The sequence below is a fragment of the Gallinula chloropus genome (assembly GCF_964237585.1).
Source record: "Gallinula chloropus genome assembly, chromosome: 2".
Taxonomy (NCBI): domain Eukaryota; kingdom Metazoa; phylum Chordata; class Aves; order Gruiformes; family Rallidae; genus Gallinula; species Gallinula chloropus.
In genome coordinates, this window is record NC_140086.1 from 60,544,604 (window position 1) to 60,564,083 (window position 19,480).

The 19,480-nt window shown below is 39.9% G+C and overlaps 1 protein-coding gene across 1 annotated transcript in view; it reads left to right on the top strand.

Moving 5' to 3' along the window:
• DOK6 (docking protein 6) overlaps positions 1-9,680 on the top strand; it is a gene marked incomplete at both ends in the record, with an annotated part of 242,930 nt that extends 233,250 nt beyond the window's left edge. Inside the window, one exon of the mRNA XM_084280160.1 lies at positions 9,541-9,680. Coding sequence (XP_084136286.1) covers positions 9,541-9,680 — 140 coding nt within the window. The remainder of the gene's footprint in view (positions 1-9,540) is intronic.
• Between the last annotated feature and the right edge of the window lie 9,800 nt (positions 9,681-19,480).

Here is a 19,480-nt window from a genome sequence, read left to right on the forward strand (position 1 = left end):
TATCGTCAAAGAGAAATGCAGTGTATAAATTTGCATTTTTGCATTGCATTTTTTAGTAAGATGCTTCAAGTTAAATATGTAAGAGATTTAGGGATTGATTTTATTTTTTTTTTTAACAAGCTGCCTGATCAGATCTGTGGTTTTACTGTGCATTTAGTTCGTCTGTAATAAAAATGCAACAAAAACATTGTGAGGAAGTGAAAAGTGATCTAACAAATTTGTAAACCAAGATGATAACACTGCGTGCTTAGCTACCTATTTTAAATTACTCTAGTAGATGCAATTTTCAAGTATGTAAAAGAAAATCATACTCAAAATCTATTTATGCACAGAGATCAACAACCGGTTGACTCAGATAATGACTTGCTGCTCAACACAGGAATCAAAAGGAAAAGAAGGCAGCAAAGTGAGCAGCTTTACCTGCTTAAATACAGAAGAAAATCATTACATGATACAGAGTAGCTGAATCCACACAATTTATCTGACACATTCGTGTCTCTTTTCAGTAGCTTTATATTCTTCCTACTTTTCACTTATTCCAGGAAGAGGCTAATTTGGCCAAGTTTTTCCTTTTGTTGGTTTATTGTCCCCATGACATAAAGTAGTGTAAAGACTGAAATAATTTTCTTATTGTTGTTCTTCTTAGATGTTTTCTCTTCCCCCCACTTTAGCCCTTCCCATACACATTTTGGGCCAGAGCATTCTTTATTATTCTCATTATTTCTTGCATTTTGCCATCAACTTACCATGTTGACATTCTTATCCAATTCAAATATTCCTTCAGGTGAAATAAACTGCCACTAGCAGGATTTCTTCTCTAACATTTTCATTCCTTAGTATGACCAACCTGGAATGGTTCAGTTTTATGAAGTTTCTGTTTAAAGGGCTTGTTGAGTTTCAAGCTTGAATAGGAAAATTAAACTACCTGCATTTTGTATAAAAACATGTTTTGTCTCTGTTTACAGCTGTGGTAAATGAAATAATTTTACTTTATTTTGGACAGGTGTAAAGTTCAGAAACCAAGTCACTTTTTTCATAATAAACCTCAATTTTATAACTTGTGTGGAAATGTTTTTTATTAGTTTCTGGGTGACTGAGTCTGTGGTTGAAAGGATAAATTAAGCCAGCAAGGCTAGCCGCCCCGCACAAAGTATTCAGCCTTTTCAGGTAGCTCCATTAAGGCAGTCATTCAAGACTTTATTTAGCATCTTAAATAGCATGTTGATATTTTGACGTATTTCAGTATTAACATGCACACATTTCCTCTCAAAAGCTTCTCTTCAAGGTTGTGATGCCTCTATCTTTCATTACTGAACAAAATTGTAGTCACTTGTCTAACTCACAGGAATTGTACTACTTGTTTAATGGTTCTGAGAAAGCCACAGGTCTCCTAATAACAGTGTGCCAATCAGGAAGTACAGCTGAATGGTTTTTTTTTTAACTGATTTAAAACAAGGTCGCTTGTTTTCTGCCACAAGGCAAAATGGCAAAAAATAAAGTATTGCATCATATCACAGAATAGTTCGGGTGTGAAGAGGGCTCTGGAACTGATTCAACCCAACTATTGGCTCAGTGCAGGGCTAGCATAGATCAGGATTCATTTATAAATACTTCAGAATTGATAAATAAATTTAAACTATTGCTGCAGAAAATGCAGAATCTGTGAAACCAAACCTGGAAACCTTTCCTCATGGAAGTTTTCCTCTGGAAAATTCTGTTTGTTTTGAAGCAAAGTTGTATCGTAGCCTAATTTTGTGAGAACATGATTATGCCTTCTTCAGCAGTGTTGGCATAGCTAAGGAGCTGGCCACAGAAGAGAGGGAGAGAGGCGACTGGTTCCATATTGCAACACTAGCACCAGTTTAAAAAGCTGCAAAGATGAAATTAATTAATCTCTGTAAGGAGCACTTCAGCCTGTATATGGAAGACACCGTTAGAAAGCTGGGTACAAGATTATTGTCTTTATCTGCACTTTAGCTCAGAGCACAGAACTAAAAAAAATTGCCATTCCAGTCAGATGCTTTCTTTTATTTAATCTCCACGTAGTTGAGGTATGCAGGCATACAACTGTGTATTACAAAGAGAAGAACACAAGTTGAAGAGATGTAAAATAAATTACTTTCCCCAGATACACATCATATTTTGGCTACAGCAATGGGGGCAGGAAGGGGAAAGACTATTGGGTAATGTGCAACATGTGCAAGCAACTTTCTTTTCCATCTCCATGGGGGACATTGTAGGTAACAATTGTTTATAAATGTCTCCACCCTTATAAAGTCACAGAGGCATAGGAAGCTTGTATTACCACTAGAAAAAAATCCCCAAGGGACAAAGAATAGTCAATTAAAAATGGAGAGCAAGGTTAACCTATTCATCACTGAGAAGGATCACAGAGTCACAGAATTGTAGGGGTTGGAAGGGACCTCAAGAGATCATTGGGTCCAACCCCCCTGCCAAAGCAGCTCCCTAGGACAGGTCGCACAGGGAGGCATCCAGATGGGTCTTGAACATCTCCAGAGATGGTGACTCCACAACCCCCTGGGCAGCCTGTGCCAGGGCTCTGTCACCCTCACTGTGAAAAAGTTCTTCCACATATTCTTCTGCATATTGGTGCGGAACTTCCTGCGCTCCAACTTGAAGCCATTGCCCCTTGTCCTGTCTCCACAGACCGTAGAAAAAAGGCTGGCCATTTCCCCCTGTGTCCCACACTTCAGATATATGTAAACATTAATAAAATCCCCTCTCAGTCTTCTTTTCTCAAAGCTCAACACCCGGAGTCTATTATTTCTGCCACAGGAGCCACATCAGCTTACGATAGCTTAAGTAGGTCGTATACAGTATAAATGCAATAGGAGAGTACGGAATTGAAAACATTACCAGGAATCAAAGACCTGTAATTAAACCAACCTGAACTTTAGTTATGTGACCCAAGGTTCTACTTTTCAATACTTGCTATTTTACTAGGGGTACAGATGCAATAACATTTTTTTTTTTTTCCTGTGCATAATGTTTACAAGCAATTCACATTATATATAGGTATTAATTATCCCTATTGCAAAGCCCTAAGGACACGCATTTCCTTTATTTCAAAATACTGACGTGTAAATTTACTCTTCATAAAATTCCACCATTCTTGCGCCAATATTGGAATGTGGGTTTTTTTCCCTTAAAACTCAAAAATTTGACACATTGTAAATCTACTAGTTTTAAACAGCCAATCCTGCAATATTACTTCATGCACATGTAAAATTTCCTCTTTTCTAAAGGAGGACTTGATGACAATGCCAAAATCTTTTAAGATAAATTATAGTCTTCCAATTCTGGAAAGTTATCGGATTCTGTAACAAGTACGTTCTATTCAGATACTTACTGCACCCCCTCCCCCCCCGCAAAAAAAAACCCAACCTCATTGCAAATTCTAAACTAAAATTAAAATGCTATTTAATTGAGAATAAAAAAGGAAATATTTTTAAATGGTAGGATGGGTGGTATTTTTACATTCACTCTATTAGTATATTTCCTATGTATTTTATAATGAATTTAAATCATTTTTATTCAAAATTATTTCTAATAAATAAATGAAAACGTTTACTTCAGAATCTGTCTCAGAACATATGTTCCTTGATATTCATTTTCCCTTCAGAAAGATAAAAATTTGATGGAATGAAATCCAAAATTATTTTAGAAGATATAAAAGTTGGAGCCCAGCTGCTCCCCACAGTTTTAATTCCAACAGTAGTTAAATTCAAGGGAAAATTTGTATTTCTTTATTTGGAACTGAAACAGGCCCACAGTTTCACTTTCAGTAAGTATATGAAAATCAATATGTTTCAGTGTAGTTTATGCTATTTTTCAGTTTCCATCTGCTCCCTTCCATTGCATCTTTTTTGTGAGTGACAGCATAATAATTGCTGTACCAATTAATGCCCTTCCAATCCAACTGCATCCTTACTGCAAAATACATGTTTTGCTTCGCAGCAGTTTGTCCTGCTATCAAACTTTGCTTTAGTCATTCCAATCATCCAACAGCAGAAAAGGAAAAGCTGCTTTGTCATCAACAGCTCAATAGAAGACGCTGTATATTCAATACGGAGAGTTGGCAGAATTTTAACCAGTATCAGTTTATAAATAGGATAACAGCAATCATTTATTTTCTGCCTTAAATGAAAGTATCCTTTCTTATGCAATAATAGCCACTTAACTGATTTGAGATTGTAGTAGGGGTTTTTTTTTTGAGGAACATTTTCTTTATCCAGAATAAAATGTGGCTTCTCTTTCTTTGCAACAAAAGCTCCTAGCGGATAAAAGCTTCCATCTCAGATAAGGAGTCATAATAATTTAGTTTCTTGCAGTAAGTGTTTCATTTTCCCTAGTGGACTTCCAGTGCATAGCTACTGTGCCTTTCTCATTTTGTCCTGTGTCTCAACAAAAATGCTGCAAAGAAAGAATATTGGAGGTTGAAGCATCTCGAGACACACTTCCCCATCAAAACCATATCCTCAGTACAATCTGCAGGCCCCCTCTGGTATAACTGCTGTTGGGAAAGTCCTTAGAGAAGATCTGAATCTAAATTAAAGGCTGATACTAGTTTTGTGAACTTTTCTGGCTGAAGGGCCACATTTGTTGTCCAGTGAGAACTGTGTGAGGAAACAACATATGACTAACTCATTCGTGCTGACATTTCTTTCCTGAAATGTCTGATAGCTAATTGGGTTTTTTCCACCTCCTTGCACCATCCTTTGTGGAGAAAACCTCATTGTCTCTGTTTCACTGGTTTCCAGACTGTTTATTGTGAACAACAGAATTTTCCAATGAATATTTCTAAAACAGAAGAGATTGCTTTATAATTCAACAAGTGATTCACTTCATTTGGTCTTAGCTTGCACGGATTGATTCATAGAAATTTCGTCTGAACAACTGTGTTTTTCTATAACATTTACAGAAACATCTATAGAAATCACAGAGCTCTTGGCCTCATAAAGTCTCAGAGCACTCCCAAGTAGGAATACACAAAACATAATGGAGATAAAGATATCCAATTGGGTTTAATTTAATTACTTCAATTTTGTGCTCATAATCCTGGGCATGGAAATGCCAAATTTTATTTTCAAAAATGAAGTTTATTATTATCACCTAGAAAAGTAAAGCTGCATTAGAAGAACATTATTTTGGTGGTAAAGTCATCTGTTCAGAGGTTCAGAAGTCCCAGACGAAAGCTTGCTGTGCAGCTGCAAAAGTCTGCTCCTTTATTTTACCTAATATGATGCACTTGAAAGGCCTGCAACAGAAGCTGAAATGCAGGATTATCCGGTTCTATTAATTTTTAATCATTGTACTGCAGAAATATACACTTACATTAGCTCCTGTATTAGAAAAGCTTAGTGACAGGGTTTCAAAAGTGATACTGCATCAGAGGAGTGAGTAGTCTGGTGGTGACAACAGCATTCACCTGCATTTGTGCATATTGCTCACAGGTCACCATTCCCCAAACAACCTACCAGGCACCGAAGCCAGTCTGAGAAAACCCTGCCATCTCTTTCCCTTGGCTGCTTGTACCTGCTCCTCAGCTGTGCCAGTACAACCATTTGTAGGGCTCTTGCAAACCAGATGACTTTGGTCTACAAAGCCACCTTTCAGTTGCAGTGGCACAGCTGAGGGACAGTGAACAGGAGTATGGGCAGAGAGGAGAAAGGGAACATTTTCTGCTCATTTTTTTCATTACAGAAAGTGCAATGTCGAACCTTATCCACAGGCAGAGGGGAATTTTACACAGGACTTGTACATGATAGATGAGTGCTCTAACCAAGGCATATCAGATGAGAGAGTCGCTTGAAGTCTTGTGTTGGGAAAGAAAAGTGTGAGCTTTTTTCTCAGCTAGAAAAGAAAAAGGGTTGGCACCTGCCTTCTGGTTGAGAATTTGAATTCTGAATCTGAAACAGAGAGAGACATCTCCCAAGAAGCAGCAGTAAGGGAGCGTTTAAAGCTTACCCTGGATCTCTTGTCTTTTTTTTGTTGTTGTTGCGGTTTTTTTTCCTTTTCATTTAGCTGAGTACTGCAAGTTTTCTCTTAGATGTTGTGATCAATCTACTTACATGTACATCAATCGTGGCTGTTACTAGGAAACCATTGGGGGTTTCCTCTAAAGAATTGTTATAAATAAGTACCATGTCATGAAATAAGATCCTTGTGTATACTGCCTCTGCTTCCAACGTAATTAAGATCAGGAAAAATCTAATTTTGATGTAATTTTCCAGGTTATATTAAATTATCTTGATGAATCATTCATACCTAATTGCTTTGGACTACAGCTTCATTTCATTCTATGATCCTCAGAGTAAATTTAAATAAAGGATGAAGTAGGCTGAATATTACCTTTCCAAGGTCCTGTTCTAGAACAGAAAAAACCCTAAAGCATTTTGTATGTAAACCACAGAAAACATCTCCCCCAGTTCTACCGGCACCTTCAGGTCGCAAAGTGTGTGTTAATCAAATTCCTCTTATACTAACTTCAGAAGAACTGTAGAGAAGAGAGGTTTGTATTCTTGGAAATAGCTGTGGATCCAGAGAGCTGCAAAATCCACAAACAGCATTCTCCTTCCTCTCTCTTAACCTTTTAAGACCCAAATATGACACAAAAAATACTATTGAAGCAGGAAGTGTAGAAAGTTGTGGAACTTGAATTATTTACTGCAAAAACTTTTCTTGTATCTTTAGTTTCAAAATCCTTACTGCTGACCTAAAGTATAACTGTGGAGACCCCACTGTACCTAAAACCCCATAAGGCTGATCAGTTGTATGAGTATTAAAATAACGTTTAGTAGGAATGCAAATACAAAATTTCCAATATAAAGTATAATAATTTTTTTAAAAGCTGAACAAAATCCTAAGTTTTAGAAACTTAATGCTTAGATGTCTTAAGCCAATTTAGAACCATTGCATATTTAATTATTTTTTACTCGTTTTATTTGAATATATCAACATAGTTTTTTCTTTGAAAATCATAAGTTGAAAGTAAACATACTGCATAGAGGCATTCATTTCTAAACTCAAATTCTCTGTTACCTGTAGTTTTTTTCCCATTTGAAGCAATGTCCTCTATTCTTTTCATAATTATTATTTCCATAGATATTGGTGTCGTGCTGTTTGGTTTGAGCCTCAGCCAGTTGTCTTCGATCTTCTGGCTCCGTTGAGTGTGTGTGTGTGAGATTTGGTTGATATACAGTTTATTTTCTTCATAGCAACTATACAGGGAAGAAGAAATCACCTAGCCTCATTAACCCCTTCGGTTACAGAATGCCTAAAATCAGCTCTATTGTGAGATTTAGCGGCTGCAAGTTTTCTTTTAAAATACAGTAAGGAATGTGCTTGCAGCTGAGGCACACATCTAGGAAATGGAAGACCTGAATCTAATTTTCTTTTTAACCTTAATAGTTTCAAATTCATCTAAGAGACTGCCTTGATATCTTGGCTAGAAATTAGTTTAATGGGGGCACTATTCATCACCTTATTAAAGCTGCACTATTCTACAGATGTGAATTTGAATTTAATTATATGAGACGCTGCATAGAGGGACAAACAGGCCTGAGTTTAGAGAACTCCCTGGGTTGGCAAGTGTCTTTACTCCTGCTCATTGTCCCAGTAGCTTTTTGTGTGTTTTACATCTTTTTGGATAAAACAGAATTGAGGAAAATGGTAACCTGACATATTTTATTTATCTATATTGGTAAGAAAAATTATACAGAGCCACTCATGTGACTGGATTAGCAGTTCCCTATGACCCTTAAAATATATATGATTCTAGCCTGTGAGTAAAAAGAAAACAAGAGCTTACATCCTTAGAAGGAAAAATGCCAGATTTGGAAGACAAAATTAAAACCTACAATCATGCAACTATGTTTAGGTTTCTATTACATTTTAAAAAATCTAACAGTAATGGTGATGCAAATACTCCAAAAAAACCAGCATAAATGTATGAAGGCCTGAATGAATATCATGGGTAAAAGTTGGTCAAAGCAATATAACATTTAAGACTGTTCTCAGTGCTTTTGTTTTGTGGCTCAGACCACACAGCCACCACATATTTTAACTCAGTTTGATGCAGAAGCTTCTTGAAGCAAAAAACATTTAAACCTGGCATCTCAGTCAGATTTTGATAGCAAATGTCTATTTAATCTGTGAATGAATAGCAAAAATACATATACAAAATTCATCCTGCTTGGTCATGCTATGAAAGGGATTTTTATGACCATTAATGTGCGAGTGGGAATTCAGTCTCCAGTTTTATTGTTTCGGGTGTCACTGAGATGTACCTTTATTTCTGTTTTTCATTTTGGTATTTTTTTCTCTCTTGCTCCTGGTGTTTCACTGATAGATGTATCTTCAGGGGGATCATAATGTGTTTTTTTTGTGAAAGTGACATGTTATAGCCAAACTTTTCCAAATACAAGTTTGGACAAAGTTGATGCCAAATCCAGCAAAACATCATTCTTGGTTCCAGCACTACTGGTGCAGTCTGTAAAGCTGCTAGCTGTTCTGAAACGTTTCAAAATGAGCTGAGTTCTTCAGCATTTGACTGAACTCTGCTACACCTATTCTTTAATATCGCTGTGGTTGAAGGAAAAATGTGATTTTGCATTCCTACTTACAATATATGTATCAAAGACATTTTTTAAAGCATTATCCAAACCCATTTTAATCCATGCTTTAATAATCATTTTCAACAAAATGAAGAATATATGTTGTGTGAAGATACACTCTTTGGAAATTAACTTTTTGTTACTAATTAAATTTCATTTTCAAAAGGGAATTTTGAAATAGGAAAATAAGTTACAGAATTGGGTCATAGGAGTTGTCTTCTGAGTTCAATCATCAGCTTTTTTTAATGTCTTTTCACACATAGCTTCCCATCTCACTGGCTGCAAGTGAACAGGCCACGGTTATATGAGATTCACAAGCCTGTCTGAGATGGCATCTCATACATCCTTTTCCCAACCAGTATTCTGTCACAGAGACCACATCTCACCTCCGGTTCATTTGGAAATGATGATGACGTGTTTACCTGACAAACTGGTGTCCTATTTGAAAGATAGTAAAGACATGAAGCAGCGTTTCTGTGACAAATCACTTTGAAACCGCTGGTATTACTTCTGCCACTTAAGTAGTGTTTCAGAGAAAGAAGAGGTACATTATTTCTTTATCAGCTCCAAATAACAAAGATAACTGTGATTCATAAAGCAGCAAATATACAGATACAATACTCTGCAATTTAAAAAAAAAAAATAAATTCAGAGCCTAAATTATGCCTGCATTGGATCTGGAACCTTTTGCCTTTGCTAGGCAGCCATCAGCTTCTTGTGCTTCTTGGGCTTTCAGAACCCTCCTCCACAGCTCCAGAAGGGCCCAGTGCAGGCTCCCTGGCACCATGAGGCAGTACGAAGTCAGCTCATCAGAGTCCATGTCCCTGCTGAAAGGCTTCAAGTAAATTAAAATTAATTAAAGCCCAGTTACACTCTTTGTGTCCATTGTCTCGCCCTTCCACAGGTCACAGCCTTGGCTCTGCAAAGGTGTCCCGGGCGCAGACGTTTCCCAGCTACCCCTCGGAGCAGGGCGAGGAGCACCAGCAGTCCCTCTCCCTGGCCAGCAGCTACGCCTTCAGCTACGGCTCGGGCCTGGTGCAATGACAGCCGGGGGCAGCCAGCCGAGAGAGACAGTCAAGCCTGGAACCTGCCGTCAGGGCTGGGAAGCCACCAGCCTCCTCTGCACCCACCATTTGCCGTGAAAACTGATGCCTACCAGCTCCGGATGGGTCACCGCCATGGCGGAAACCTAGAGAGGCGGCTTCCCCAAAGCAGAGGCTAAGTCTTTATTTATTTATTTTGCCGTTCCTTTTGTCAATACGTTCAGAAAGGAGGGAGGTGTGGGGGGGGAGGGGGGGAGGGGGATGCGTTCGTGTTGTGAGAAAGTGATGGAAAAAAAAAAAAGGAAACTGTGTTGATGTGAAGGTTTCTGCATGACCAGAGAAGGCCTGTTCTGGGGCTCCGTCATGATGGCGCATTCAACACTGCGGCCTTCCTACCCGCCTCCACCAGCAGGCCCGCCTGTCTTCACCTGTAACGTTTTTAGGTCTTTGCCACAGTCCACTGATTCCCGCTGGAGTCGCTGAAATGCCGCCCAATTCAAGATGCAACATCAGCACTGCGGGGGGTCACCTCCAAACCCAAGCAAGTTTGCTCATTACCCTAGAGGGTAGTCAGCTGTTCTTTGAGCCAGACACCAACAGATACTGAAGTTGCAGGCTAACGTGGTTTGTCGGGAATACAGTTTGATGTGTTAAGGTAAGGTTATTGCCTGGCTCTAATCTTAAATTCCTGGGGCAAAAATTCATCCCTTATTAATACATGCATAATTCTTACGACACCCCTGAGAGCTGTGAACGTCCATTTCAGCAGCACAGTCTCGTCCTCAATACTGCCATGAAGTCGTCTTATTTGCAAATTATTTAGGTAACCATGCCTGCAAGCCTAACTTTAAAAAATGGGAAAACTGTTCTTCAGACAACTAAAAGCGGGCCGCATCCCCAGCTGGCAACTGCCTATGCCACAGCTGGGCCAGATATGGTAGAGCTGAGCTCTGGTCTTGTCTTTTTGGTCAGCGTTACTTTGATTTTCTTCGTTTCCTTCTCAGATTTCTGTTTTAGATGCACATTGTATCTTGTATGATCATGTGTCAAGCATTGGTTTACTTTGAAAAGGAGGATGAGTACCTCTCAATGGAAATCTTCTGTCTTTGGAAGACATCTTTAAAAAATGAACTATAGTAGGTGTGTTTGTGATCACTAATGAAGGAATACGTTGGAAGGCATACCTGTATGTAGGTGGAGAACAAGTTTTATCTGTCTTGAACATTTAGACTTTTGGAAGTGGTATCGAATATTTATGTACTTCTTGCAATGCCCTGAAATGTTTGAAATTGCGGGGAGACAGATCTGCCCTCTTCCTATGATCTGAGCAGCCCTGTGTTCTGTTCCCAGTGTGAAATGATTGCCATGATTACTAGAGGGACTTGTCTTGTTAGTTGTTTCTCAGGACAGGTTGAGGAAGCTGATCAAGGAGGAGACACATAGACTCTTTTCCAATGAAACAATCAGTTTTATGTACCATACTTTAACTGAGAAAGTGCTGTTGGGTTGTTTTATATATGCACATATATATATATATGTATTAAAAAGTACGGAAGAAACTTCTGCTTTTGATTAAACATTTACTGATACAATATGTCCAGCTTTTCTCCAACCATTTTCCAGGCTAAGAGACCTTGCAGACTTACAGCTTTCTACAGCTCAGTGAACAGCTGCTGAATAACAAAGCTTTGTGATCCACTTGAATGAAACACTTCTACCCCACCACAGCCAGCTTTTTATTTATTTTTTCTGCTTTTTCGCTGTCTCATTCACTACCTCTTTTCCTTCTCACAGTGCTGCCATACTCAGGAATAGAATGGCTCCCTACAGAGATTATTTTAATGAGATGAAATGAAAAGCTGCTGTCCCACGCTGTCAGGGAGCTATACCTATGGTGTTCTCTGAGCTATACCCATCAAGGAAGCTTCATTCACACTTTCATTTAAGAAAAAAAATTTGGTTGACATTTTGCTTTGGGAAAATTTCCAGTTGGCAAACGTTATATGAAAAATGTGACACAAAAGGATAGATACTCTGCTGGTGTAATTCCATTATTCAAGGCAGCTTTGCCAAATATATGCCTTTTGAGGAACTGGCCACTTATTTTTGTTCCTATGCAACTGTGATTCTTTCACTTGCCCTAAATTTATATATTTTCTTTCAGGTCCTTTAGATTAAGTTTCCAATATGGTCTGCAGACTTCTATGCTGTGTCCATGTATTTTCCTCTATGACTTGAATACTGTCACCATTTAATACTCTACGTATTCTAAATAGTCCAAAAGTGCAGAAAAGGCAAAACAGAAGAGTATCAGAACTGCTTTGTAGTTGCAGTGCCCATGTACTTTAAGAACCTATCTAAATCCAAAATCTAGTGCTTTAGCTGTGTTTAGATAAAAAGTGTAGGAGCTATACAGTATGCTCTTTCCTGGGGAACCGTTGCTGTCTATCACAGATGGTTTTGTCTTCCTATGCAGTGCATGAATATTTTCTAGCTAATGAAAATGTAGATGCTACTTCCAAACAAATTTTTTTTTAAAAAAGGGGGTGGGTGGGATTGGCAGAGATTGGCCATGTAAAGGAGTTTTTTACTAAACATTTTGCATAAGGCACCTCTCCTCTCAACTCAAACATTTATAAACATCTGTGAAGTTCCATCTTGTAGCAATAGGCAGAAAACTGAATTCCAGCAGAAAGCTGGAGAAAGCAACGAACAAAAAGCAAACCTTACCCACGGGGAACCTGTTTCTTGTTGAGGAAACACAACCACACTGGAAGTTGAAAATAAGGGTGTCACCGCGCACTGTAACACGGTCTGAGTACACTGGGCACCTGAAGCACAAAGGTATTCAGCAGCTATTGGATGCGGCAATTAGTGCTGCTCCAGACCAGCAGATGATATTGCTGTAAGGTTAGTGCATTCACATAGCTTCCAGAAATGCTCCTCAGAAAAGCTCTATGAGAACCAGGTAGGCTCTGCGCCAACAGTTTGCCAGAAAATTCTGTTTTCATGGATTTGCTTTAATTCCTGGCATATGCTTGTCGATAATCTAAGTGATTTCCCACTGAGACTACTTTGTACAGCTCCTAGTGCTTACGCCAGAAGAAAAACTCTCTTTTGGCACACGTGGTAGAGCTGCTTGCCTAGAGACTACAAGGGCCTTGAAACAGGCCCAGGGACCTCGTGGGTCCCCCAGTTCAAGTCTCGGCTTTCTTCATGTGCAAGGCACACAGATAATACGTCTACTCCTGACCCAAGGGGAGCTCTCTGTTTTCAGCTAATGAGCTGTGAAGAGATGGAGGGCAGCTAAATGTCTTCAGTGGAAACCAGGTGCAACTGGTACAAATGGAACTTAGCATTAGTACATTATAAAACAGAAGAAATAACATAAGGCTATCGCTTTCCTTTTGGTTCTGAGAATGTGTTATGAATATATAACCGTAATCATTTTCAAAATACGACCCTTGTTAACAATGTATGCACCCCTATGAACAAATAACACTCAGCATTACTAAATATAGTTCCTAATGTATCTTAAATGTATTCTAGATTGATGCATGCTGGTACTTTTGATTTTGAAGTTACTTGGTGCAGAAAAGGAGAAATTGAAGAAGACCAGTAATAAATCATAAAATGGTGCTAAGGTACTAGAGTAGCCCTATTTTTTAAACAGCTACATATTATTGGTAGTTTAAATCATCTGTAAGTAGAGTCCTTTGGAAAAAAAATATGTGCCTGGCTATATAAAGGAAAAATAATATCTTTTAACATGGAGTTTGCTGACTTACTGAGTAAATGTTCAGACTTTACTGTCTGAAGGTCCTCTTGTCCATGCTAAAATCTGCTCTTGGAATATTTCTTTTTTGTTGGGTTATTTTCCCTAAAGCTCAAAAGTAAAGCTTGGAAATGTACTGACAAACCACAGAAGTTTGTTAGACAGCAACAATAGCTTCTTTCTTTTGCTTTGACAAAAGTCTGCCATGACATTTTGGGAAAATACTTCATTTCGTGACACAAGAATAGAAATCCTGATGGGAAGCAGCAAATACGTTTCTAATCAAGGCTTGTTCTAAGTCAGTAAGACTCTCCTGGAGGATAGGTTGAAATAGAATATCCGAGGTCAACTTTCTCTTAAAGTGCTCCTATAGCAATAATTTAAGTACAACATACAGCCTTCAGACACCCATTTATTTAGGAGTTGCTAAGTGCAGGCAGTCTCTGAAGACCATTGCCTGTTCATGGCAAAGAGAACAAAAAAAAAAAGCATTAATCAGATCTCTATATTGCATTTATCAGAAAAGGAATGAACTTCATGCTTGTTCAGCTCCAATGTAATAGACAATACTATGAAGAGTAGTGATCTTTGAGATATTTGGTCTCTTGGTGACAAAGACCATCAGCCTGTAGCGTATAAACCTCTGCTCAGACTTAGCTCACCAGCCATCTTTACTAGTTTTCATCTGGTAACCTAGAAAATGCAGGGTGGTTTTCCATGAGAAAATACATCTTTTGAATGGCTGCTCTATTTAGCATGAAATATGTAATTATTTACATCTGTTTCTTCATAAACAAGGAGGAGAAAGGTGTTCCAGTCAATCTCTTTTTTAATGTTTAATATCAGTGTATTTTAGCGCTTTCTGCTGCAAAGGAATAAATGTGGCTTTTATCCACACACAGAATAGAGTGGACTGTCGAGAAAGTGTGACAATCTGTGATTTGTTTGCATAAACAGATCCAACAGCACGGGAAGTTTAATTTTTCCATACATCATCCAAATAAACTGCAACTCTTTCCAAGTCAACCTGTATATATTAGGATCTTATATTTTTTTCACCACACACAATTGTTTGGGGTGCCTACCTCTTTTGTTTAAGCAGAAGATAATGACCGTGTAACACCATTTTAGTGGCATAGTTTTAAAATCAAAGGGTGTAAGGTTAGATATATTAATCCTGCAAAGTCTTGCATTCCATTAAGGGTGCTGTGTTTCTTTTTTATATTATAAATAAATACTCCTCACCTTTGATTTTCGATAAAAAGGTCTGTTTTATCTGCTATATTGAAAACAAGTACAGGCATATGGTGGAATGAAAGAAATGTTAAAGAATATTGACTAACCTGTTGTAACAAGAAGTTTGTCTCTCTATCCAGGCCCTTTTAAGGTAGTAAAAGGTGATAGGTAAAAATGCTGCATATTCAGCAATTACTTAAATGGCATTATGCTTAGAAACCTAAATATTAGAATCCATAAGTGAACTGGTTCTATTGAAGAAAACAGTGTGTTCACTTTGTAAAGATGCCGTTTGCATCTTCACATCCATATGCAGCTTGACAGATTTTTATGGATATGGTTAAAACAGATATGAAAGTAACTGAGGTTTAAGTATGATTATTTATAATTAAAGCATTTCAAAATGTCAGGGGTTTTATGAAGATTGCAAGCTGTAATGGAGAAAATATTTCCTTTTCAACTAAATACAACCTAAAAATCTAAAATGCACTTGTGGTGGGTTGACCTTGGTTGGACATCAGGTGCCCACCAAGCTCATCACTCCTCCACAGGACAGGAATGACAGAAAATAAGGTGGAAAAAAACCCCACCAAACCCTTGTGGGTCAAGATAGAAGGCAGTTTAATAAAGAAAAAGCAAAGGATATGCAAGGAAGAAAAGGAAAACACAAGATTTATTCTCTACTTCCTGTCAGCAGATGATGTCCAGCCACTTCCCAGGAAGCAGGGCTTCGGTACATGTAATGGTTCCTGCCCGGTAGACAAGTGTCACAAATAACCAACACTCCCCTCTCCTCCTCCTTTCTCTTAGCTTTTGCTGCTGAGCAGACATCATACAGCACAAAATATCCTTTTGGTCAGTTTGGGTCAGTTGTCCTGGTTGTGTCCCCTCCCAAAATCCTGCCCACCCCCAGCCTACTGCTGAGGGACGATGCCAGAGACACACAGCCCTGGTGCTGTGCCAGCATTGCCACAGCACTTTGCGAGCTATTGATGCACAACACAGTGCTGTGAGGGCTGCTGTGGGGAAAATTAACTCCATCTCAGCCAGACTCTATATAGTCTCTACACCTTACTCCATACCATTTGCCACATAATTTAATACATACATATATACATATGTAGCTTCTAACCACCTTAACTATCCCATTGTATTTAATTCTCGGTACTGACATCCCATCTTACCAACATTTACACTTACACCACGTACCAATTTTATACCCAACGTACAAATCTATACATTCTGATTAACCACTATGTCCTGTTCTTTAATAGAAAAAAATTACTCTTCCATTCTGTGGGTTTTCTCTGCTCCTCCACATGTCGATAGGAACAGGGATATGTCAAGATGGATGTTCAGGACAGGAGAAGCAGTAAGCTTGACTGTTGTGCACCAATACCAGCTTGGTGCAGGTGATCATTGCAGTCATGGTTTCTTACAAAACTCACTCTTCATTGAGTCAGGTCATTCCTGCTACATAAATTCCTACGACATACAACTCATCACAGTTTATTTTTCTCAAGGTTAAACCTCCTTGAGGCAGATGCTGGGTATCCCCGTCCTTCCACATTACTCACCAAGTACGCTCAAGTCCTTGATCAGAGGCAACAGGACATAGGGCAATGTTTGCCTTGTCCTATGGGAGGAGCAATGCACACCACCTTCCCCAGCCACTTCCCTATGTGCACTATGGGGACCTTATCTCCTTCCACAGTATGTGGGGTTTTGCTTGGGCAGGACCAGGATGGTTAACAGATCCCCTGGTGTTAGTCAGCCAAGTGGCTTCTGCTAAATTTATATCCTAGCATTTCCATGCCCTATTACCCAACACCCTCAAAAGACTCTTTAGCAGTCCATTATATCTCTCAGTGTTTCCAGAGGCTTGTGGGTGATAGAGTGGTACACTCACTCAATTTCATGTTTCTTTGCCTAGAAGTTTATGAGGTTATTTTGGAAATGAGTCCCATTGCCTGATTCAATTCAAATTTGCCTTTCAAGGCATGGTTTACAAGGTATGTTTCTAGCCAGTCATTAGTTGTACATAGTGCTTGTGTGTTTGCTTGCAGGTTTGTGGCAGTGGTCCAGTATAGTCAATTCACCAGACCTGTCATATCAAAACCCAGCCACCACCCTCTCTTCCAGGCAGATTTTACTCACATGGGTTGTTTGATTGCAGGACACACTTCACATTCATGAGTGACCTGTGTGATGTCCTCCATGGTCAGATCCACTCCTCAATCACAAGCCCGTCTGGATGTTGCATGTTTACCTAGGTGTCCCAATGTTTCATGGACCCATTGAGCTACAGAATGGTCACTCTTATGCTCCCAGTCCAGGTCAACCAGATCTGCTTCAATTTTTGGTAGCCCTGTCTACCTGTACATTGTTTTGATTGTTTCAGTGGGGCAGTTCTTGGGCATGTGAGCGTGTACCTGATGTATCTTTAAATCTGTGTTTACTACCCCAGCAGTTATGTCCTGCCATGATGCAGGAACCCAGATGGGTGTACCCCTGCACTGCCAGTTGGTCTTCTTCCACTTCTGTAGTCATCTTCCTAAGTCATTAGCCACCATCTAGGGATCAGTATAGAGATAGGATACTGGCCACTTTTCTTCATTCAGCAATCTCTAGGGCCAGCTGGATGGCTTTCACTTTTACAAATAGACCTAATTTGCCTTCTTCAGTGTCCTCAGTGACTTCTCCTGTGGGTCTCCACACAGCACCTTTCTTCTTCCAGTGATTTCCCACCACACAACAGGATCCATCAGTAAACAATGCATAATGCTTTTCATCTTTCGATAACACATTATATGGTGGTGCATCTTGAGGATTAGCCACATCCTCAGGTAGTGCTCCAAAATCTCTGTCTTCTGGACAGTCCGTGATCTCTTCCAGGACTCCTGGGAAGTTGGGTTTCCCCAGGGAAGCAAATTGTGTGATCAGTGCTAGCCACTTACTCCATGTAGTGCTGGTTGCATGATGTGTGGAGGGGATGTTTCCTTTGAACATCCACTGTAGCGTGGGCAAATGTAGTGCCAAGAGGAGAGATGATTCTGTATTAACAACTTCTGAAGTTGCTTGAACCCCCTCATATGCTGCTAGTATCTTTTTTTCAGTTGGGGCATAGTGGGCCTCTGATCCCCCGTACTCCAGGCTCAAAAAACCCTAATGGTTGACCTTGGTTTTCTCCTGATGTTTTCTGTCACAGGCACCAGGTGAGACCATGCTCCCTAGCTGCAGTGTAGAGAACATTTTGCACAGCTGATCATGTCTGGACAGAGCCAGCTCTCTGTGCTGTTTCCTGGTTGATATGCTCGAAGGCTTGTTGTCGCTCAAGGCCCCACTCAGAATAGTTCTTATTTCAAGTCATTCAAAAGAGGGCTCACAAGCTGACTCTAACCTGGAATATGCATTCTCCAAAGTCCCATAAGGCCTAAGAAATCTTGGGTTTCCTTCTTGTTACCTGGTGGAGATATAGTTGATGTCTTGCTCACCACATCTGTAGGCACATGACCAAGTCCATCCTGCCATGGTATTCCTAAGAACTGGATCTCCTATGCAGGGCCTGGACCTTCCTTTATGGTGAAATCAGCTTTCAGAAGGATCTGAACTACTCTTTTCCGTCTCAAACACTTCTGCCTTGTTACTCCACACAATGATGTCATCAATGTATTGTAGATTTCAGGGGCATCACCCTTTTACAGTGGTAGGGCTGTATTTCCATCCCTGGGGCAGATGATTCTGGTACTGAACACCCCTCTAAGTGAAAGCAAGCTGTGGGCTGACTCTGCTGCCAAAAGAATTGAGAAAAATGCATTGTCAGTGTCAGTTGTAATTTACCACTTGGCTGCCTTCAACTCCAGTTCATACTGGAGCTCTAACATACCTGCTACAGCAGCAGTCAGTGGTGGTATCACTTTGTTCAAGCCACAACAGTTTACTGTTAACCTGCACTGACTTTTGCACTGGCCACTTGGGACTATTAAAAGGTGAGTGAGTCTTGCTGAATCAGCTCATAGATGAGAGACAGGGAGTCTTGCTTTGTGCAGTGTTGCTGCTAGTGCTGATAGCAGTTGGCACCAGCTGTTCTTCAACTCAGCAATCCCACAAGGAAGGAACCTTCCAAGAGGCCAGGCAGGTAGATGGCTGTTTGATCTTCCCTTCCCTGTGAGTCCTGGAAGTACCCTCTTCTGAGGCAGTCTATGCCAAGGATACAAGGGGTCTCTGGGCCAGTCACAATGGGGTACTTCTTCCACTTGTCCCTGTTAAACTCACCTCAGACCCCAATACAGACAGTTCTTGGCATCTTCCTGTCACTCCAGACATCCAGATGGGTTCTGTGCCCCTAACCCTGATGACACCAGCATACACTGTACACTAGTGTCTGCTAAAGCCTTATAATTCTGTGGGTCTGATATGCCAGGCCATGAAAGCCACACAGTCCAGAATACTTGGTCATCCCTTTCCTCCTCCTGGCTGAAGGCAGGGACTCTCTGTTCCTGTTTCTGGTGAGCTAATCAATGACTGACCCCTGTAGTGCCAGACCACAAGTTCCCTCACCAGGATCAAGGGAAGCGATTTTAATTCTATATCTGGGAGATTGCTAATTGCCTTCTTGTCTCTCTGCAGCAACTACATTGACAGCTGCCTTGGGTCATGCCTTCTAACTGCTGTCTTCCCTCTCAGTTCACATACACAGGCTTCCACCTTAAAGGTGGGTTCACAATCCCAATTCCATATGTCCTTCCCCTGTCATGCAGAAGAACCACAGAGTGCATTATGTGGCACGT